The 21,077-nt window shown below is 44.4% G+C and overlaps 1 protein-coding gene across 2 annotated transcripts; it reads left to right on the top strand.

Annotated features, from left to right (window-relative positions):
• Nucleotides 1–4,213: 4,213 nt before the first annotated feature.
• Nucleotides 4,214–12,674, top strand: SELE (selectin E). 2 transcript variants are annotated; one of them, XM_074597503.1, is made up of 14 exons: nucleotides 4,214–4,475; nucleotides 4,762–4,841; nucleotides 5,242–5,628; nucleotides 6,419–6,526; nucleotides 6,653–6,838; nucleotides 7,475–7,660; nucleotides 7,764–7,949; nucleotides 8,503–8,688; nucleotides 8,796–8,981; nucleotides 9,262–9,447; nucleotides 10,442–10,549; nucleotides 11,017–11,038; nucleotides 11,149–11,221; nucleotides 11,582–12,674. In XM_074597503.1, exons 2-13 carry the CDS (start codon nucleotides 4,805–4,807, stop codon nucleotides 11,204–11,206), a joined length of 1,836 nt encoding a protein of 611 aa, XP_074453604.1. In that variant the 5' UTR covers nucleotides 4,214–4,475; nucleotides 4,762–4,804; the 3' UTR covers nucleotides 11,207–11,221; nucleotides 11,582–12,674. The 2 variants fall into 2 exon arrangements, with proteins under 2 accessions (XP_074453604.1, XP_074453603.1); XM_074597502.1 differs by having other exon boundaries at nucleotides 6,419–6,838.
• The last annotated feature ends 8,403 nt before the right edge of the window (nucleotides 12,675–21,077 follow it).

The following is a 21,077-nucleotide window of genomic DNA, read 5'->3' as shown; positions in this document are numbered from 1 at the left end:
TTGGTGTTTGGTTTTTTGGCTTTTTTAGATTAAGACTGTTGTGTCTGTTTCTATTGATTTGTCCTCATTTCTTCTGGATCACATCTCTAATTTATCTGAATCTTCAAGTCCTACATTTGTCCTTTGGAACTCTTGCAATTCATCAGAGCCTGGTGTCATCTGCAAATTTTCTAAGCATTTTAGATGATAATTTGCCACCCAACTTAAATTAGCTGAAGTTAATTCAGGATAAGACCTTGCAAGGCGCATTTCTATAGTCCTCAGACTGAGACTGATCTTTGAAAAACTGCCCTTTGAGTAGTGGTTACATCTTTTGCATCTTCATTTTATGGCAATTTTGACTAAGTACTATTTCACTTGTTTGCTTATAAGAGTGTCTCATGGGACAGTATTAAAAGTCTTAATCATAGCAAACTGTAGCATGCTATTGTTTCTTTGTTACTCACTCAGCCTTGAAGTACAAACTAGATTGATCTGCCAAGAAAAAAAATCAATCATATCAATGTCAGCTATTCTTGACAGCATAGTAACCTTCTGATGATTTTTCAATTGTTTTCTTTAAAAAATTTTCAGTATGGTTCTGGTATCTTTTGTAGGTGATTACGTGGAAGGCCTGGCTTCTAATTACCTTGATCTTCCTTTCCGAGATAGAGAGGGGCAATATTTGCTTTTCGTCAGCGCTCTGACACCTTTCCCCATACTCTCAAACGTAATTACTGAGGGTTTGGATCCTTAAACAGTAACTTGATTGGCTGTAACTAATCTAAATAGTCTTCACTCCGCTCTCTCCATACTCTGACTTGTTTTCTTTTCCCAATGTGTAACACTATTACAGTGAGTATTTGTTAACTCTTCTTTGTATGGAAAGAAATGGCAATTTGACATGTTCTCTGTCAATTGCTGTCCTTTAAATAGCAGACCTCAGTGGTTTTTGTTATTCTTACTACTAATGTGTTTATATACTCTTTTCTTACCTTTTATGTCTCATAGTGTCCTACCAAGTAAACCTTCCAACTTAGTTGGAAACTTAGTTGCTGGTAGATAATCCTTGGTAGGCTCCTCTGTTTCTAAGGGAACAGAGATGATCTGGAGGGGTATTCCCATTCATTGGGGGGGGGGGGGGGAAAGTCTTTCACTTGTGGAAAGGAAGGTGTGGAGTGTATGGGAATAAGAAGTGTTCAGCATTTCTAAAAATGTGATTTAATTTAGGTTTAGAGTATCCCGTTTTTCTGGCAGAGAGGAATTGGGTTCATTTTAAGGAACTATATCTGTGTTTGTGTAGCACAAGAGGAGAGTGGACAACTACACCCAGCTCAGTACAGCACAAGAAAACAGGCTCTTGTATTCTCAAATCAATTGCCAAACGAATTAAAAAAGCACAAATGTGAAATAACAATGAGAAGAGAATAAATCAGTAACATGGAAACCAGCTAAGAGGCCGGCTGGATGGTATTTCTCGTTTGAATATCTGCAGATCAACCTAAGTAACTGTATCAGAGGTATTTTTACTGAAACACCTATGTAACTTAGGATCCAGTATGAGCTTTAGCTCACAGGAATCCCAGTCTTCCTGAACAACAGGATTGAAGTTTTTAAGTGCCTTTGACTTTTAATAAAGAGATCTTAACTTCTGAGTTGGGTGCTTTTGAAAATGCTTTTCAGGCTTTCTTTTTTTATAAAAATTTTGCATTTGTATTTATCTTCCATTACATTTAAAGAAGATAAAAATATATTCTGTGGATAGCAGAATTCCCTGGGAAAAACCAAAGAGAGCCCCATGTCAGTGATACATAAGGGAATACTGCCAACAAAAAGAGGCAGTCTTTTTTTAGGCTGGAGTTTTTACAGGCATATTGCTGTTAGGCTTTGGTGTTCTGTTTTTTTCTGTGTGGTTTTTTTATCTGCTGCAGACAAGAGGTCTCATACAGCCCCTGTGAAGGAAGACTATTGTGAACTGTGACATGCTGTCTTCCTTCCTCCGGAGATTCCACTGGCAAAGTGATTCTGATAGTTTTCCCCACTCAACTTCGGAGCTTTGGCCACGATGAGGATGAACACTTACCAGTAGGAAGCTCATAAAATGACTTGAAAAAGTGAATCTCCAGGAAAAGGTGTCGGATTTTCTGCCTCCTGGCTCCAGGAAGGATATAAACTGTTCCCGCGTCTACAATTCTAACAGCTGAGCAAGGTTTTAGGGAAAAAAAAAAAAAGACTGCCCTATCAAAACTCACTAGTTTGTATTAGGAGAACATTTACAGGACCCCTGTGAATTTAGGCCATGCTGCATGAAGTACTCTACAGGTGCATTGAAAATACCAGCCTCTGTTAGGAGGGTTTACAATCTGAAGAACACAGAGAAAAGTTGGCAGACAGGAAATGTTTTCACTCCCAATTTACAGATGAACAGCTGAAGCTAAAGAAATAGCAGTCCTGATCCAATGCTCCCTGTAAGTCTCTGGACATCTGGTTGTTCTGAGCGAGGCTGGCCCAGGCCTGGGCTTGCAGAATGAGTCTGTGACATAGCCAAGAGTTAACCTCAACTTTCCGGAGTTTCTTGGTGGTTTGTATGTGTTTCTAACTTTGCTGGTTCGCACCTGCTAGAAAGTGTTCGTCTCCCTACAAATATTCAGTATGTTGTTTTTAATCCTCACTCCATTCAGTAACTGACTCGGACGTGCTTTCTAGGACTATTGCAATTTCTAGTAAACTCTCATATTTTGATAGTAACTGAGGCTGTTTTAGAATATGCTCTTTATCCTCTTGTCTGTGATGGATTTCTTTGATGGGCAGATCTATTAAGGTATGGCTACTTGAAAATATTTTTTGTGGAAAAAATTGTTAATTGATGCCAGCTAAGATTTTAGCTTTGTATCCAGGAGCTACCAATCTTTATTCTGTAAGAACAGGCTGAGGCTCCAACATAAGAGCTCCAACATGCACTGTATAAACTATAACTATGCTCTACAGGTATGAATTGGGTGCTACCCTGTGTCCTTCTATCACTGACAACCCTTGTTGAGTCCTTTGAATGTTGAGCCTTGTTAAACCTCACCCATAATGGTGAGTCCTTATGTCTGGGATACCAATTTGGCAACTGGGCTGTCTGGTGGAGTCTTCGTAGTAAGTGCCTCAGTGGACATGGAGCAAGGGGTGGGGTGACATGGCTGATCAAGGCGCGCAGGAATAATACCACTTTGTGTCAACCAGGGTTGGGAGTGCTGGGGAATGTGGACTCCGTGACAAGCTTCTAGTGTTGTGCCTTTGCACAGGGTTGACAACCGAGCTAATGTGTCTATTACTTGGGATGCCCGTTCCCTACTTATAGCCCTCAACAGTACTTGTGAGACCTCCTGTAACAGAGGCGAGAAGGATACTTAAGTGAGAATATCCAAAACTACTGTTGCACATAGAGTGGTAAGTTGCTCATCACTGAAGTGGCATACATGTGAGGGTGCATATGAGGATCAAGGAGTGGAGTGGTGCAGCCAGCATAGTATTGTGCAAGGAGCCAGTGATCCTCACGGTTACTGCCTTCTCAAGTGTGCTCTGAGTAGCCTGTGACTGCTTATCAACCCACTATATCAAAGCGTCCGTGATTTCTCAAGCGTGTGTCTCCATACCATGGACACCCTGTGACTGCTCTCTGCAGTAGTATAATTCATCAGTGTACACACAATAAATGTGCATGATTTCAGTGTGAGACTAGTGTATTGTCTTGTCCACCTGAAATATTATATGCACCTGTTCAGGAATTGTAACTCTATTGAGGTAAGGAGCATATTGTCCGAGGGACTTTTCAAAGTCCACATATCAAGCTTGACTGCTACCAGGTTGATGAATCTGTATTGTGAACAAGACTCTAGAAGAGTACTAGCAATCCTGGGGCTGGCAAACCTTACCACAAATGAGAACTCTGCGCAGCATGCTGTTATCCACAAGGAAGGGCTTCTCCAGTGCTGCAGTTTCTATCTTTTACTCAAACTTTGTTAACCAGCTTTGAGTGTTGATGCCTTTCTTACTGAGATCCCAAAAGAACCGGCACATCCTTGGTGCAAAACATGATGCTAGGTGAAAACTTGGAATCTGCGTCTTCATGCAGCTAATTCAAACTAACTCCTCATGTCCTGGAATTGTGTGTTTCTGTCAGTAAAACTATGCAATGCAGCACTTGGCAGTTTGTCAGCACCGTGTGTCTTTGTGAGAGGGTTGATTTGGCAAGGGGAAGTGTCAGGCTTAATGTGTGGGAGGGCCAGATCCGGGATTTTCCAAGATATTTTTTTTCCACACGGAATTTCCCGTCGCGTGGAGGACAGGCCAGTTGAGAGAATAAAAGGCCGTAGTAAAGGCAGGGGATTACACAGTCCAGATACTTGGAGCTGAACTTGAAGTCTGTATTCAGCCACTCAGCAACGGAAAGCACTCACTGAGAAATATCGCAGAGGACTTTTGCCACCCGGACACCACAACTGCAACCTGTGAGTACAAACGGCGTGTGCTATTCTGTTTCATTGCTCAGCTAAAGGAAAACTGGACAGATGGAATTCTGTTTTCTTGTCCTTCAAAAGCTGCTTACATTTAAAAGCCATCTTGATATTAAGAACTGTTTTGCAATGAATAATTTCTTAAAAATGGAAAACTACTTAAGTCTTTAGAATAATGGTTTAAAAGTATGTAGAAAAGATTGCATTTACAGTATTCTATATTGAATTGTAAAAAGTCAGTATTTGTTCTTTACAAATGTGTTCCTTTGATCTTTCATAGCTGTCTGCTTAAAAGATAAAGAGAAGAGAAAAATCCCAGAAACATGAATTGCTTGTGGTTTCTGTCTCTTCTTGCTTATGGTAAGTGTGTACGACTGTAGAAAACTAGTCAGATGGTAATGTTGGTGTGCCTGTTCTGTTTGAGCTCAGAATTAAACAGAATTTTTGAACCTGACCCAATTAGCTTGAGGCTAGGTTCACAGAGAAGAGCCTCTAACTGCAGCGGCATGTTTCCTTGCTTGCCTGTCAAATACATAATTGGCTCCTGTAGTTTGCTACAAAGTCTGCAAAGCTTTGTGTGATCAGACATAGCCTCTTTTGAAGCTTGAGAGTTAATTGTTTATAAAATAATTGCCACTACTTTTTATGCAGTTTCAGATATTGATAAGTTTGCAATATTTATAGAGCTTTATATATCCTCTTCTAGAGAGAGAGGAGGGAAAAAGACAGACACCAACTTTTTGACATCTTTTCATTCTAGGACTTACAATACTGCAGGGAGTAAATTGTTGGACATACCATTATTCAGACACAAACATGACCTACAGGGAAGCAGAGCTGTGGTGCAAAAAGAAGTATACTAACATGGTTGCCATTCAGAATAAGGAGGAAATCAACTATCTCAATAACTTCTTACCCTTCAATCCGGGTTACTACTGGATTGGAATCAGAAAAGTTAATGACGTATGGACCTGGGTTGGAACTAACAAAGAACTGACAGAAGAGGCAAAAAACTGGGCTTCAGGTGAGCCAAATGGCAAAGGGAACAACGAGGACTGTGTTGAAATCTACATCAAAAGAGGGAAGGATGATGGCAAATGGAATGATGAGCAGTGTGAGAAAAAGAAGGTCGCCTTGTGCTACACAGGTACGGTATGATAAAGACCATTCTAGTGTGCCCCTAGGGAGATGAGATGGTGGGATGAGTTGTTTGTTCAACCTAGTCTTACATATTAACTACCTGACCCTGTAAGCACTTGTACACTTATCCTTACAGGGCTGAGGTTGTTTTTGTTCTAAGAGCTGGATTGATCTCACTTAGCTTTTAGCACCCAGAATATTATACATCTTTTATGAGCAAGTCACCAGATCTTTTCTATAATCAGTGGAGAGAAACAGGCTTTTCCAGTTGGTGACTTTCATCCCACTCTCAAGCGCATGTCTCAGCTAGATAAGAATGGCTCTTTTGGAGGCATCTGTCTGCTGACTGTAGACCACTGGATTAGATTAAGCACTTTGTGTAGAGGTGGCTAAGGCTAGGTCAAAAAAAAAAGGTCCAAGACAAGTATCAGCCAAATTAGAGCTGTGGTGAGTTAATGAAGAATGTACCTGTTGAGGATTTCTACCTACCCCATAGTATAGTGTTCTTTTTGCAATTTAAATATTGCTAATAGATGTCTATCTGAGAACAACTGGTCATGGAGTTTTCCCACCAGTAGAATCCTTTCACTGTGAGCTGGTCTGTCAAAGGTGTTGATTACTGAAATGCTTCTGTGAAATCACAGGGTAATCTTATGTACCAAACACCCTGCTTTTCTTTTGCTATACAAAGTGCTTGTTTAATGCCAGAAAGATAAAGCACTCACCAGGCTTCGTTAGTGGTCATTGCTGATTCTTTTATAATTTGCTGTATTTTTTTCTTCTTTTTTTTTCCCCAGCTTCTTGCAACCCATCTCTCTGCAGTGGCCGTGGAGAATGCGTAGAGACTATTAACAATCACACCTGCCATTGTAACCCTGGATTCTATGGACCTGAATGCGAGTTTGGTAAGATTACTCCATCCTGCTTTTCAGCCAGGGTGATGTTCATGCTAGCCAGTGTTCAATTTGTCTGCTTCGTTGATTTACCTGCTCAGCCAATGAAACTGTGTACCACCTTCTGTTTCTTTGAAGTTGAGAGTTGTGATCCGCTAAAGAAACCTGATCATGGGAACCTTGAATGCAACCATCCATTGGAGAACTTCGGCTACAACTCATCCTGCACAGTTCAGTGTGAGGAAGGCTATGAACTGACCGCACTGGACTCTGTATACTGTACCTCTTCTGGGGCCTGGTCTGCCCCCCTTGCAGCATGCAAAGGTGAACTTCTCAAGCAGTGATAGATGAACTTTCTACATAGCTCTTTAAACTTCAGCGTTGCTCTGTTAGTAGGTACAAATTGAAGTTCTGGCCCATTCGTTTGTAATTAATTATGTGGTGAAGGTGCTATTTTATTGCAGCACACAGGTTCCTGAAGGGATGAAATAAGCAGGATGAATGTTCTGGCCCTGGTCTAGATTTCCTTGTATGGAAAGACTTTTCCACCTCTTAGTAAGGAACAGGGAATGGAGCTGATCTAGCTGTGAGACTTCTCACAACAGGCCAGTTACTCCTGACTATAGGAATTATTTTTTGAGACGTTTGGCTTAGAATAAGCTGCTGTTTGAAGCAAATAAAAGCATCAAACATCACCAAGCAGCAGTAAGAATGGGAAAAGTTTGGATTGTAACTAGTTGCTGTCATGAGCTGCAGATGAATTTATAGCCTTGCCTTAAGAGTTAGTCTTCCGTTTTGAGATCTTTCCACTCCTATCTGCTTTCTGAAATGGCAGCACAGTAGATCTCCATTCTAAAGCTGCTGCCATTTAGTGGGTATGTTGCTAAGTTTCAGGGAAGAAAAGAAACTTTTTATGGTTTGTTCCAAGCTAAGCTCTGCGCTGTCTCTCTTGCTTTTCAGCTGTGACCTGTCCTGCCTTAGAAATGCCTGCTCATGGTGCTGTGAACTGCTCCCATCCCTCTGTGGAGCTCACCTGGGGTACCACCTGTGAGTTCACCTGTGAGGAAGGATATGTTCTGACAGGACCAGCCACACTGCAGTGTGGGTCTTCTGGGGCCTGGGACAGGCAGCAGCCATCCTGTGCAGGTACCTTTCCTTACCCCTGCTCCCCTGACCACCTGGGGTTGTCAGCATTGGCGTGTTGAATTCCTGAGACATCTGTGCTGATTGCTGTTGTGATCTGTTACAGCTGTGAGGTGTGAGGCTGTAACCTGGCCAGAAGAAGGCTTTGTGACCTGTGACCATGCTCCTTCAGATCTCACCTATCGCTCACGTTGTGATTTCCGCTGCAGTGAGGGCTATGTTCTGGATGGTCCCTCCAGCATTGAGTGCACAGCACAGGGACAGTGGTCGGAGCCAGTGCCAAAATGCAAAGGTAAGACTTACTGGGTTGGAAATAATCAATTAAAGCTTCAAGTAGTTTGAATAGTCTGAAAAAACTTCCTCATTCAAGTGTAGTCAAGGAGTAACAGTTATCCCCAGCGAGTTTATAAGACTTTTCATAAGCAGATCTCAACATGGGGATCATTTAGCCTGCTGTATTAAAGAGGAAACAGCAGTGCAGGGTGACAAGCAACACTCAGGAACTGTGTCCCCAACGCATATGATAACAGGCTTTTGAAGTTAAGTGTTCTGACAGGAAGTCTTTATTCCTTACACTCCAAATGGGAGCCAGTGTCTGTTTCTCCAGTCCGCTTGTGGAGTATAATCTGGAGCCATTCTCAAGATAGCGTGCATGTTTAAGGGTTCAGGCTGCACTGTGCAACATGCTGAAATCCCTGTTTCCTGAGAAACTGCTAGGTCTGAAAGGAAGCACTATGGCTCTGTAGGGAACAGCTCCAGGCAGGGCATGTCCTCTTGTCAGCTCAAAGAGTGTTTATCTTAACCCACTCCAAGCTAAGCTCTGCGCTGTCTCTCTTGCTTTTCAGCTGTGACCTGTCCTGCCTTAGAAATGCCTGCTCATGGTGCTGTGAACTGCTCCCATCCCTCTGTGGAGCTCACCTGGGGTACCACCTGTGAGTTCACCTGTGAGGAAGGATATGTTCTGACAGGACCAGCCACACTGCAGTGTGGGTCTTCTGGGGCCTGGGACAGGCAGCAGCCATCCTGTGCAGGTACCTTTCCTTATCCCTGCTCCCCTGACCACCTGGGGTTGTCAGCATTGGCGTGTTGAATTCCTGAGACATCTGTGCTGATTGCTGTTGTGATCTGTGTGTTACAGCTGTGAGGTGTGAGGCTGTAACCTGGCCAGAAGAAGGCTTTGTGACCTGTGACCATGCTCCTTCAGATCTCACCTATCGCTCACGTTGTGATTTCCGCTGCAGTGAGGGCTATGTTCTGGATGGTCCCTCCAGCATTGAGTGCACAGCACAGGGACAGTGGTCGGAGCCAGTGCCAAAATGCAAAGGTAAGACTTACTGGGTTGAAAAATACAGTTTTCTTGTCACTGGACAGCACACTGAAAGCCATATTCTTATCGGGTCCTGGCTCCAAACTAAACTCTGTGCTGCCTCATGTTTTCAGCTGTGACTTGCCCTGCCTTAGGAATGCCTGCTCGTGGCTCTGTGAACTGCTCCCATCCCTAAGTCAAATGAATTTGAAAATAAAGTGTACATCAGCTAGAGCAAAAAATAGGGCCAAAGACAGGAAAGTCCTTAATGACTTAACCATTTCTTTCTGTATTTCAGTTGTACAGTGTGAACCACTGAGCTCTCCTGAGAAAGGCTCTATGGATTGCTCACATGGTGCTGGGAACTTCACATACAACACAGCCTGCCACTTCAGTTGTTTAGAAGGATGGAAGCTCAACGGTTCTCATGTTCTCGAGTGTGGTCATTCAGGAAACTGGAGTGCTAGTCTGCCCACATGTGAAGGTATTTAACCTGTGACTAGCCACAGAGAGATGGCACTGGGGTTCTAGTCAAATGAGGTATGGAAGGGTGGAGGAAGTAACATCAGCCAGTGAGCTAGTACTTCTAGGAAAGTCCATGAATTATTTTAAAACCCAACAAAATCTTTCAGTATGTTTTTTGAAAATAGATAGGGGAAAAATTCCTAAAAGGTCTTGGTGAAAAATGTTGATTTCTTCTCCAAAACCAAAAGCCACAGCCTGATTTTGGGTTGGATGGTTTGTTTTTAATTAAAATATTTCTCATGTTGAGCTTTTTCCATATGAATGAAAAAAAAAAGCTTTTCTAGAGAAACAGAACCTTGTGGGGAAATTTGCATTCATAAGTCTGTTTCTCAGAGGAAAAGTTCATAGATTTCTTAATTTGGTGTGATAGTTTCTTGGGAGAACAACCTCAGTCAAAAGACCTCACAGAGCTTTTCTGTCAAAGGCTGTAATTTTACAGGACAGAAGTCTCAGCCTTGCCTTCCTATTCAAGGCAGTAAGAGCTCTGTCGCGGTCCTCAGTGGGAACATACTTGGCCTCACTGAAATGCTTTTGCTTGAGGTCCTAAAAGCTCAACTCCACTTAATTTTCTTGAACAGAATCTAGATCCTTGAATAATTTCATTGATCTCAACAGGATTGCTCAAAGAGGAAGACAGCACAGTGAGAATTAAAATATGAACTGAAACATGAAAAATGAGGAGCATAAATTGTCATGTGAGGTAGAGGTTAGACAGACCCTGGTATAGCTAGCTTGTTGCCTTGCCATTGCTTTGGCAATGGGTGGAATAATTTTTAGTATGCAGCATTTTGTCTTGTGTACAGGACATGTACTGTCTTGGCAAGAGAAAACTTAAGGGTTACAAGCTTCAGTTCTGATTCCTCTTGAAGGGCACAAGGGAAAGGATGAAGTAGAGAGGGCTTCAGAGACCTCACATGCCTTTTGATCTCACTGAAATTTTTTCATCCTTTCAGCATCTGAACTAGTCAGCTATGTCTCTGTGGGCATAGCAGCCACAAGTGCTTCTCTGTTGTCCACAGCATCATTCCTCCTTTGGCTTGCAAGACGTCTCCGAAGAAAAGGTGAGCGATTGGACTGGGTCCACTGGTTTTATTCACCTTCCTGAAAAATTTTCAGTGGAGAAAAAAAAAACCCACCACCAAAGCCCAATACCATGCTGCTTGAAAAAGTGAAAATTCCTATACTTAAACGAATTCTGAAATTATTTTCAAGAAGCCTGTGTGCATGTCATGCTTGGATTTTGGACGAATATTTGAAAATCACAAATAGGAAACCCCAAATGTTTAGAAAACAAGAATTAGAAGAAAAAGAACAGCATTCTATTTATCAGTAATTACTGCCAGGGAAAGTGAATCGGAATTTGAGATGGGGCTAATGATAACGCAGTATTAACTGCCTCTGAGATTTATTGCTAGGTAATGGCTTTTTATCAGATATTCAGAAATGAGAGGTTTTTTAATAGAATAAAATGTTTGCATGAGGGGCTTTCATCTTGAAATACTAATACCTTTTCTTATTCTTTTTGTAGCAAAGAAATTTACTCCTTCCAGGTAAGTTGTGTCTCAAAAAGCAGTATGAAAAACACTGCAATCACTTTGCTAAAATCCATTTGATATAAACCATTTGTCATTAAAGTACTTTTCATTTCTGTTTTTTATAGTAGCTGCCAGAGCCTAACCACTGAAGGTAGCTTCCAAAGTGCTGGCCAGAATGTCTAACTCCACGTGTTTCAGGTAAGCACGTGAGATTGCTTGTGTGATTAAAAGGAAGAGAATTTGTAAGTGCAGCTATCAGAGCTGTTAATTGCTATTGCTATACAATTGCTGAAATAGCAATATGTGCTTTGAGGTACTTAAGATGCATCTTGGCATTGCTTGAAAGTTCCTAACAAGACTGATGGATTTATTGCTTTTGAAATGGTTATTCAGCTCCTTAAGGATCATTGTGCTTAGCATTCTGTCCAGCCGCATATAGTATTAAGATCACTTTTGTGCATTTTTGCTACCTCCTGCATACAAATTCCTCTGAAATGAGAGCAAATACAAATCTATGCCAATTTTCCAATTTATAGAGGAATTTTTTTCTCTCTGCAGGAATTGAAGCCATCTTTACTTATGTCTCTGAGACTTCCCGGAGAATGAAACTGCATGCAAATCAGCAGCTGTCCAGATGTTTTTACCTCTTGCTGACAATATGATTGGCCTTGTGTATTGCTCAGAAATTTTGAACTCAAGCTGCCTGGTATTTCCATTGAAGACAAGCAGAGAGTGAAACTCTGGCCTTCTGGCAAAATACTGTCTACATTCAGTCATGTAGTTATCATAACTGGGAGCTTGCCATCTCTTGTCCAGATGGTGGGCAAATAGTAAGCTGCTGCCTAAAGAGGAGGCTGGTTTCTCCTCTGGTCTACTCAAAGGTACCTAGGTGAGGTGAAGACATGCATTATTTCACATCACTTACTACACTGCTGGAGATGTCTTCTCTGGAGACATATGGGTTATACTTGCAGAAACAGAATAATTGGGATGAAAAATATTAATTGAATAGCCTTGAAACCATTGATCTGGTTTATTGTTGAAGTCAGTTCATTTTAAGAGGATGACCCAGTCAATAAATATGCCTGTACTGTTATGGGCAACTGTTTGGGTTTCTGCTGCATGTCCCAGAAAGCTTACGGACTTTAAAGTCTTTTTTTTTTTTTTTTTTTCTCTAATAGCACTAGGAATCATAGTGCTTATACTAGGTACTCTGGTTTCTGAATGCAGCAAGTAGATCTGAAATGATCTCATCCCTGTGGGATTATGCACTGTAATACAGGTGTATACATAAATATTTAATTGTGAAATTTTTACTGTGGATATTTCTTTGCTGTTAACTGTAAACTATTGTAAAATACCTGTTCCTGAGTAGGTCTGTGGCCATTGATCTGGGCCTAAGTAACTTCAAAATAATTCAGAGGTGTTTGTAAGGATTTCATGCCTGCATATTATTTACAAATACTATGAAATTTGTGAGATTTATGTGTGTATTGCAAGTATGATTTATCAAGCTGTTAAAGCTTTGACTATAAATGAGAGTCTTTCTTAAGTTATGTTTAAGTTATAATCATAAATTAAGAATCTCTGACTTAGCATCTGATATGTATTGTCCTATTTGTAACAGTATTTAATAAAGTGTTTGAAATGTAATGCTCCCTTTTTGGAAACGTACATCATTTAAATGATTTGGGTCAGCCCTGTCGATATGGTTTCAGTAGCAGAATGTGAGGGGTTGGGGGAAAACTGGCTAAATAGCAAGGCTGTCCCTCATTTAGCTTTCCATATTTTCATAGCCGTCAAGGAAAGAGTAGCCAGCAGATGGCAGTGGTTGCCTGGGAGCTAGAACAGCCAGAGCTGGATCCCAAACCGGCATCCCCAGTCCTGAAAGGAAGGAGGAAGTCTCAGTGATGTGTCCCCTACAGCAGGTGCCTGGACCAGCAGTGAGCTTTTCAGAGGCATGCTCAGGAGGGAGAGAAGAGCAGAAAGAGAAGCAAGTAGGTGATCTTGGTGAATAGTTAACAGCACAAACCCGTAAGCCCACGCAGGTCTTTTGCAGCCCTTTGTGCTGGGAAGTTAGCAGATTGTGGGAGACCATGGGCTAACAGGTGAAAGCACAGCTCTGGGGATTAGTGGTGACTGCTGTCTAGGGACCTCTACTCCCACCCTGCCTTGGGCTGTAGCCATGGGCTAGTGCTGGCTAGGTACCAATGGTGTCCAGACACTCTTGTTGGCTACCCTTCCCCAACACCTGACATAGCCAAGGAAGCCACACTGTAGCTCTCTGCTTCCAGGAGCCAGCCCTTGATGATAAACCATGAGATGCATTTGTGCTCTAGGCAATGCTCAAGAGAAGACATCAGGCCTGTGAGCAAGGGAGTCAATTAAGAGGTGCTGTGCCGCAGTGGACAGGGCCCATTGCTGTTTATTCCAAACCGATTAATGAACTGAGAGCGGCTGTCAGCGCTTCCCCCGCCTTGACAAGGTGGGGCCCAACCCTGTGAGCAGATGTAGAGCAGTAATCCTTCAGGTTCCCTGAGGGGACGTAGAGATTAGCCCGAAACGCCCTGCTCTGAATCCCTGCAGGAGCTGTTTTGAGAGCTAAACCTCCACATGAGTCCCCCAGCCTGTCCTTGTTGCTGTCCTCTATGTGCATGGCCCTGTAGCATCCTCTGGAGAGAGCTGCTCAGGCCAGTATGGCTCCCACCCTGCTGCAGTCAGGGCGGCCCAGCTACTCCTTTCCTGGGCAGAGGTGGTGCTTCTAGCAGCTTTCCCTGGGATCTTACAGGGGCTTTATTGCCAGAAAAGGGATTATAAAATTTTCCCCTCTGTTTCTCCAAGCCTTCATCCCTTGTGACTTCTACAGGCAGAGGAGTGAAACCCTATTTGGGTGGGCTTAGTCCTCTATCTCTCCCATATGTAGAGTCATAGAATAGAATCATAGAATGGTTTGGGTTGGAAGTGACCTTAAAGATCATCTAGTTCCAACCCCCCTGCCCTGGGCAGGGACACCTCCCACTAGACCAGGCTGCTCGAAGCCCCATCCAGCCTGGCCTTGAACACCTCCAGGGATGGGGCAGCCACAACCTCCCCTAGGCCAGACAGAGACCCCCTGAAGGGGATCTCCTCCCTTGCAGTGACTTACAGGTTACATCGATCCACATAATGTTAGTCCAGGGCACAGGCAAAACCCTAGCCTGTCCTTGTCCAGGTTGCTTGATTCTTGGTGCTCTCCTGGCACTGTTTTTTCCTGCTTCAGGATATGACTTACCAGTTATGATGGCATGGTACGTCCAGGCCTTTAGGATCTTCAGGAAGTAATTTTATTTGCAGTGGATGTGTTTGTCTCAGTGCCTGTGAACACAGCTCTTCTGTTGTTGGTGATCTGTATAGTTCCCATGCTGGCAAGAATGGCCATGGGAATACTTGCTGCCAGGCGGTCATTTAGTAACTCCATTGTATTGCTCCTCTATATGGTACAGTGCTGTGCGACCACTGAAGGGCCACAGGGTTTTTGCTGGAGGGACTTTCCTTATTTCCTGTTGTTCCATTTCCCTTAAATTCTTCAGCTCTCCCTGGGTCTGTCGCATTGTTCGGAATGGGATCTGTGTTTGCCTGGCATCTTATTTCGGAGCTTGTGCCGTGACCTATAGAAGCTGTGAAGGTGACATTAACTAGAAGGCACGCATGTCCTTTCGCAGCACTGCATGTTTGCTGCTTGGCAAGGGGATGGTTTTTGTGGCATAACTTAACACATTCCTGATGAACCAAGCTACCCGTGTGGCTTTAGCTTTTTTACACCTGCAGTCCGACAGAAGGGGACTTGGAAACAAAATTTCACTTAAAGTCTCAAACAGACTGGTAGTGTTTGATTTCAGGTGGGTGTTTCTGTGGCCCTTGGTGATACGGACAGTATAAGACCTGCCCAGATTGGGTTTGTGCCTTCTGTTTTCAGAAGCAATTAGCCATCAAACAAGCAGTCATTTACCAGGGCCTGGCTGAAGTTGCCTTGCAGAGCTCCAGTTTTCAAGGGTTGGACTGGACCCAGCATTTGGCCAGCAGTTCTTCACTTACGAAGATAAGTCACTGCTACAGGCCCTGGAGACTGCGCCTCTTTGCAGCTCCTTGCGTGCTTTGCTGAGGACTGGCAGCACAGCAGGGACTTTGAAGCAGCAGCTCCTGCAGGAGTCGGTGTCGTGATCAGATCACTAACCTGCTCAGCTCCTGCTCTGGGAGCTGTCAGAGGGTATTGGGGCCAGGAGGCCAGACTGCAACGTACTCAAGCCTCTGTGAGTCTGGTTTCTGTCCTGAGTCTTGTTCCTGTTTGAATTCCTTTGGTTCTTGCAAGGGGCCCGCTCCCTCCTCCGGGCTTGAGCACGGAACTAATGTGTGGTTGGTCGTGGGTATTTGGTGAGGGAAATTCAGCCTGTAGATCTAGAGGAGCAAGTGGCCGTGGTGAACTCTTGGTCAGGGCCAGAAAGGTCCACAAGATCGCTACTCCCCGGGAGCCATAACTCGTATCAAATGAGAAATACCGCACGGGCGTGCCCGTGGACAGGCAGGACATCCTCCTGTTGGTAGTGGGCAGCAGAAGCTTCATGGAGGGCATAAAAGCAGGCATCAGAGCTCAGCCTGTCAAAACATTTACACAGTTGTACTATGGAGCTCCCTAGTTTATGCCCTCTCTTATACACACCTTTAGGGAGAAATAAGCAAAATTACAGGTTAGATTTGACCAGTGGAGCTAAAACCTGCTGGATGGTTATTGCTACTCACCTGGCCCTATTAAATCTCACCTAGAAGGGAGGTAGACTTGGCCAACACAGGTCAGCTGTGGCTCCAGTGGTGAGAAAGAAATCCACAGCCCAAAAAGAGTATCCACAGCTGATGATGGCCAATGCTTTTTCCAGCTCAGGAAAGCTGCTGCCAAGAACAGGACAGCATGCAAAAAGCACAAATACTTCCTCAGCAAGGAAGCAGATGCCCCCGGGCAGCTGCCAGCAGGTTTTTCTACCTGCCTCCCTACTTCAGGGAAGGACATTCTCTGAAAAGTCCAACAGTTGCTTTGACTTTCAGCCTGGGCCAAGTGGGACCTTCATCAACTTCTCGCCTCGCCAGCTGCCATGAAAGCAGCGATGGCAGGTGTGAAATTGCAGGTGACTTGCTTGCTTCTGGCACTCCAGTGCTGTCATTTTGGGCTTTTGACAGCCTCCGAGTGGGCAGGAGGAGGGAATCCCACTGAATCCATGCCTTCTGGAGCAGGCCTTGGGTCATAAAGCACTTAGGTGGAAGGAAAAGGGTTAAAGGGGAAAGAGGAAACACTTTGTTCAGGGCTTATTCCACAGGATGATTTCTGAGAAAGGAAGGGCTGCAATCAGGCAGGATGTATTCACTTTGGGATCTTGGGAAATCAAGCCCAGCCTGGCCTAAACCAAGAGGAAAATACAGCGCAGCCCACACCGCACGAAACAGCGACGTCCCCACTTCACCTTATCTTGTGTCAGCACAAACAATCCAGATAACATAAAAATCAGACATGGTGAAATGCTGTCATCACATGAACAACCAAGATATCCCATGGGGAAATGATACGTTCTGAGCAGAAAGACAGTAGGGGTGGTCCTAGAAAACCCTTTCCTAAGATAGAGAGAAAGGTCCCTCTCCAGTCCTCACTGTATTTCCTCCTCCCCCCTTGTCCCAGTTGGTACCAGTGACCCCGGGTTGGTCCCTGAGTGGAGAGCAGGGTATGCTGTCTGTGTCACGGGGCTGGATGGCCCTCGAAGGCAGCAGAGGAAAGCTCTGCAGATGAGTTAGGAACTGCTGGGACATTGTCAGAGCATGGAGATCTTTGCTACTTCACAGCAAATCACTTTTGACCAACATAACTCCTGCAAACAGCCAGATGTAGCAGAGTTTCATCTACTCTGTCAAAGGCACTTGTGAAGAAAAACTCACCTGTGTCAGTAAACTCTTGCAACTAAAGGCAGAGGATTTGGCTGAAGCACTTGATGGTGATGAAGTAGCCATCATGGAGCCGTGCAGGAGGGAGCAGGGAGACAGCCCACATTCTCCACTGCTCTTGCTCCTTTCCTGGAAGGATGAACAGCTCCATCTCTGTTTTGCAAGACCCTTCTTGCCTGCTACTTGTGCTCTTCTCCCTGGCTTTTTTTGTGGGTACATGGCTTGGAATAGAGGTGAGAGACCCTCGCCACGTGCCCTTGGAGGGAAGAGTGGCAGTTCGCATTGCGCGGGCAATTGGTAAAGCCACAGTGAATTTTGCACGCACTACTCAGACATGCAGAGTTTGCTCAGGTTTATTTGCACTGAGGCCAGGCCAGCCATTCACCTGAATGCATTTGTCACTGCTCTTTTGAACTGGGGCAGCTGGATATTACTGCTGAGGTCAGTATGGGTTGATCTGGTTCATTTTCTTTTCCCTGTATAAGCTCTTTCTTCAGGAATATTCAGTGTTCTGATTAATTTGCCCTGCCTGAGTAGAAGGTTTCACTTCTGGTGTAAAATCCCAGCTGACATGCCAGGAGGAGAGCACTGAGGACATTAAAAAATCCATGCCTTTCCTAAGATTGAGTTTAAAATCTGGATTTTAAAAACAAACTCGACAAAAAGTTTCTTGTAAAGTAACTGTAATTACTTACAAACAAGCATCTGGCTCATTGAAGTCATGTAAGCACTGAAAAGAAGTCAGACATAGATCACCCTTTTCTCCAGGCTGCAATTCATTCCGTTTGGCTACATTAAATTCAGAAGTGGTTCCTTTAGGTGCTGACAAAAGTGTTTCAAATGCGGCCAGACGAAGCTAATAACATACACACACGCCCGCACGCACATGCACAATGGGTCCGTCAATGCTTTTGTTTTGTCACTTTTCTTCCTGTTGCCTTGCACACACGCAGGGCAGATTTTGGTTCTCAGCCTATTAAATGGTGAATGACCCTTTGCGACATCCTTCCCTGTCTACTAAGCGGGAGCAAGTCTTGGTGACAGAAATCGGTGATCGAGACCCTGTGGACTTTTAAAGTACTTTATTCATGTTCCTGCATGAGCAGGGGAAGTGGAGAAGGTTGCAAACAGCAGACAGATACTCATTGCTTTCATGTCTACATTGACGTGTAGCTCCAGAAAGTGATTCTGCCTCAAAGAAATGCACTGTGCAAGGATGAACCATCTGTCTTGGACTCCCCTGGACTTTGCAATGAGCAAAGGTAACTCTGAAAAGCAGGTTTCTTCCTGAGCTTGCAACTGAGGAAAGAACTTGTCAGAGGATCCTAGGAAACGTGATTTGACGAGCCTTGAGAAGTCACCTACTCTAAACCCCTGTCCCAGGCTGTGAGTGATACTGCAGGTGGAAACTGATGCTGCGCATCCTGTGCAAAAAGCAGGGGCTCTCTGAGAAGAACCTGGGTGGCCCCCAGTGCAGTGGCACCCTGCATCTGCAGGGATGCTCTAAGCAACCCCAGGGATTTGGGTGTGCAGGTCCCAGACAGTGGGCTTGATTCAGTGTCTGAATCTCTTTGACTATTTCAGAAATCCCAGGCTGGGGCTATTAGCTCTTATAACTCTGGGGTCGTGGCCTGGAAAAATGAGCACTTAGTTTAGTTTCCCAGCACTGCTGATGGCTAAGTCTGGGAAATTCGTGCCTCTACCTTGTGTCTAAAACAGAATCATAGAGTCATTTGGGGTGGGAAAGACCTTTAAGATCATCGAGTCCAACCATAAACCTAACACTAAACCATGTCCCTAAGCGCCACATCTACGTGTCTTTTAAAAACTTCGAGGGATGGTGACAGAATGATACTGAACTCTGTGGAGAAGAGCTTTGGGACCTTCCCAGGAAGAGCAGAGGACCTGTAAAAGGGGAATGACAACATGTCCTGTTCTTATTCTCCTGCCCTCTCTGTCTGCTGCTGGATATGAGGCCAAACAGGCTTTTGCTCTGATCTGGGACAGCCGTCCTTCTGTTCCCATGTCTGGAGCGAGAAAACTAAGCCTTCAGGGTGTTTGGATACTGTGGGAACAGGTGCGACAGAGGACCTAAAAAACAACAGATCAGAAAACATATGGGACCGCCCCAGCTCTTAATTAACCTAATTGCTGTAGCTTCCACAAAGGTCTGTATGTTTGCCTAGCATGTAGTTTCCGGTGCAGGCAAGCACCGGTCCCTGTGATAGAGTGCAGACACGGTAATGCTATCAGCAGCGCCTTCCTTCCCAGAAGGGACTCAGCAGGCCAGACCACCTCCATAAAACCCAGCTGGTGGGCCCAGGGTGCAGGTTCTCGTGCCTAGATGTGGAGCCCACCCCCCCGAAGGGGTGCTGTAGGCTTCTCTGGAGAGAGAATGGGGGTGAGGAATGGTTTTTGAAAGCTAACAAGGGTTATTACAGCTCAGCGGTTTGACTTGTCTGCCTGTCCTCCATCAGAAGATGTTACTTGCCGATTGCTGCTGCAGGGGCAATGAGTCATTCAGACTGTAGGTGGTCGGCTGGTAAGTGTATCGAGCCAGCTCATCTGCGTGTTCGATGGCACAGTAAAACCACTAGATATTTATAGAAAGAAATTGCATCCTGACTGGTGAAAACAGAACACACTAAATGTTTTTTGGTTAGCTGTAGTCCTTTCTTTAGGACTTCAGACCAAGAGAAAGGGTAGTCAAGAATCTTTACTAACCTCTTTTCGTGCTCAGACAACAGCAATTTTTTTTTGTTTCAGAGTCACCCTTCCTCACTGAAAGTATTTGGAGAACAAAGTTACTCACAGGTTAGTTAAACATTTGTTTTTTCACGTCACTGAATTGTAAATAAAGCTGCGGTCCTAAAAATACTACAGATACCTCAAAGTTTCCTGAGGTTCGAAGATGTCCTCTTAACAACAATCTTTGTGTTGCGTTGCAAGTTGAAATTTGAAATCAGTTGTCCAGATGTCTGGTATAGAGCAGCCCAGCCTGCTCTTTGTAAGGGAGCAGCTATTCCCGCATCCGTGTTTCACTCAGGCAGAGCCTGGATCCTCTCTGAAGCTCAGGGGCTGGAGACTTGAAGCACAGCAGAAGGAGCTGCCTTGAGAGGTGCAGAGATGCTAGCGAGCGAGGAGGCAGTGTGCAGTATCTGATGTGGGCACGTCTTGTCTGGCCAGACAAGCCAAATGTTTATCACCTTTGGATTCACCATGCTGCCCAAAAAGCAAAACAGACGTGTAGTAGTGTTGGCAATCTCTCTAGGAACCTCCTGTCTGCCAGATTCTCTCTCCCTGCCCTCCCAGCAGGTGCCAGCTGGGTTTTTGCTTTCTTTCATCCTATGATCATGTTTCATCAAAGCAAGCACAGTCAGGGGATGCAAAGCCCAAAGGCTTACTAAAATTAGGCCTGATCTTTGGTCCTGTTTGTAAGTCGTTTCTAGGCATGGTGACGTCTGACATACAAACTGGCTAAAATCAGGGTTTGCAAGTCCTAAGTGCAGCTATGTTTGTATTATTGTTTGCAAAGTCCTTTGGAGCAGCTGTGTGCCTGTTAGAACGAAACAGCAGCACCCAGGCTTGGATCAAAGAGCCCCTGTGAAATAGATTTCACCAGAGACAAGCAGCCTACGCTACCAAACTGGCCGACAAAGGAGGATGATGGGAGAAGCACTGCGGCTGTGATTTTGACACCATCAAACCGTGTTCCGTGCCTGTGACTCAGTATGGGAGTCACACAGGTTCACTGTGGAGATCTCTGGGTCTTCTGCAAAAACAATGAAGGAACAAGATGTTAAGTCCCAATTAAGTTAATAGGGCTTAAACAAATCTTTCTAGTTGAATGTAGTGGTTTGTGTTTTAGTGGATCTGAATCTTGCTACAGCTTCCCTTCCCCCTTCTTCCCATCAGAGCCACTTAAATAACAGTGGTTAATAAGGAGGAATGACGAAGAGCAGGTCAAACCCCAAAGCGCGACCAGAATAGGTGTTTGGAATGGCTGTACAAAATCCCTTCAAAGAGGGGATGAATAGGCAGCAGAAGCAAGGAGGGAGAGCGAAAAGTGTGGTTTGTCCCTGTTTTGTAAACT

This window comes from Larus michahellis, chromosome 8 (assembly GCF_964199755.1).
Source record: "Larus michahellis chromosome 8, bLarMic1.1, whole genome shotgun sequence".
Classification (NCBI taxonomy): domain Eukaryota; kingdom Metazoa; phylum Chordata; class Aves; order Charadriiformes; family Laridae; genus Larus; species Larus michahellis.
The sequence above is the reverse complement of the archived record's forward strand: the minus strand, read 5'-3'. Positions and strand labels throughout refer to the sequence as shown.

Coding starts and splice junctions, on each gene's coding strand:
- SELE (XM_074597502.1), top strand. CDS start 4,805: ATGAATTGCTTGTGGTTTCTGTCTCTTCTTGCTTATG. Junction 6,839..7,474: donor CCCCCTTGCAGCATGCAAAG/GTGAACTTCTCA, acceptor CTTGCTTTTCAG/CTGTGACCTGTCCTGCCTTA. Junction 11,039..11,148: donor AAGAAATTTACTCCTTCCAG/GTAAGTTGTGTC, acceptor TGTTTTTTATAG/TAGCTGCCAGAGCCTAACCA.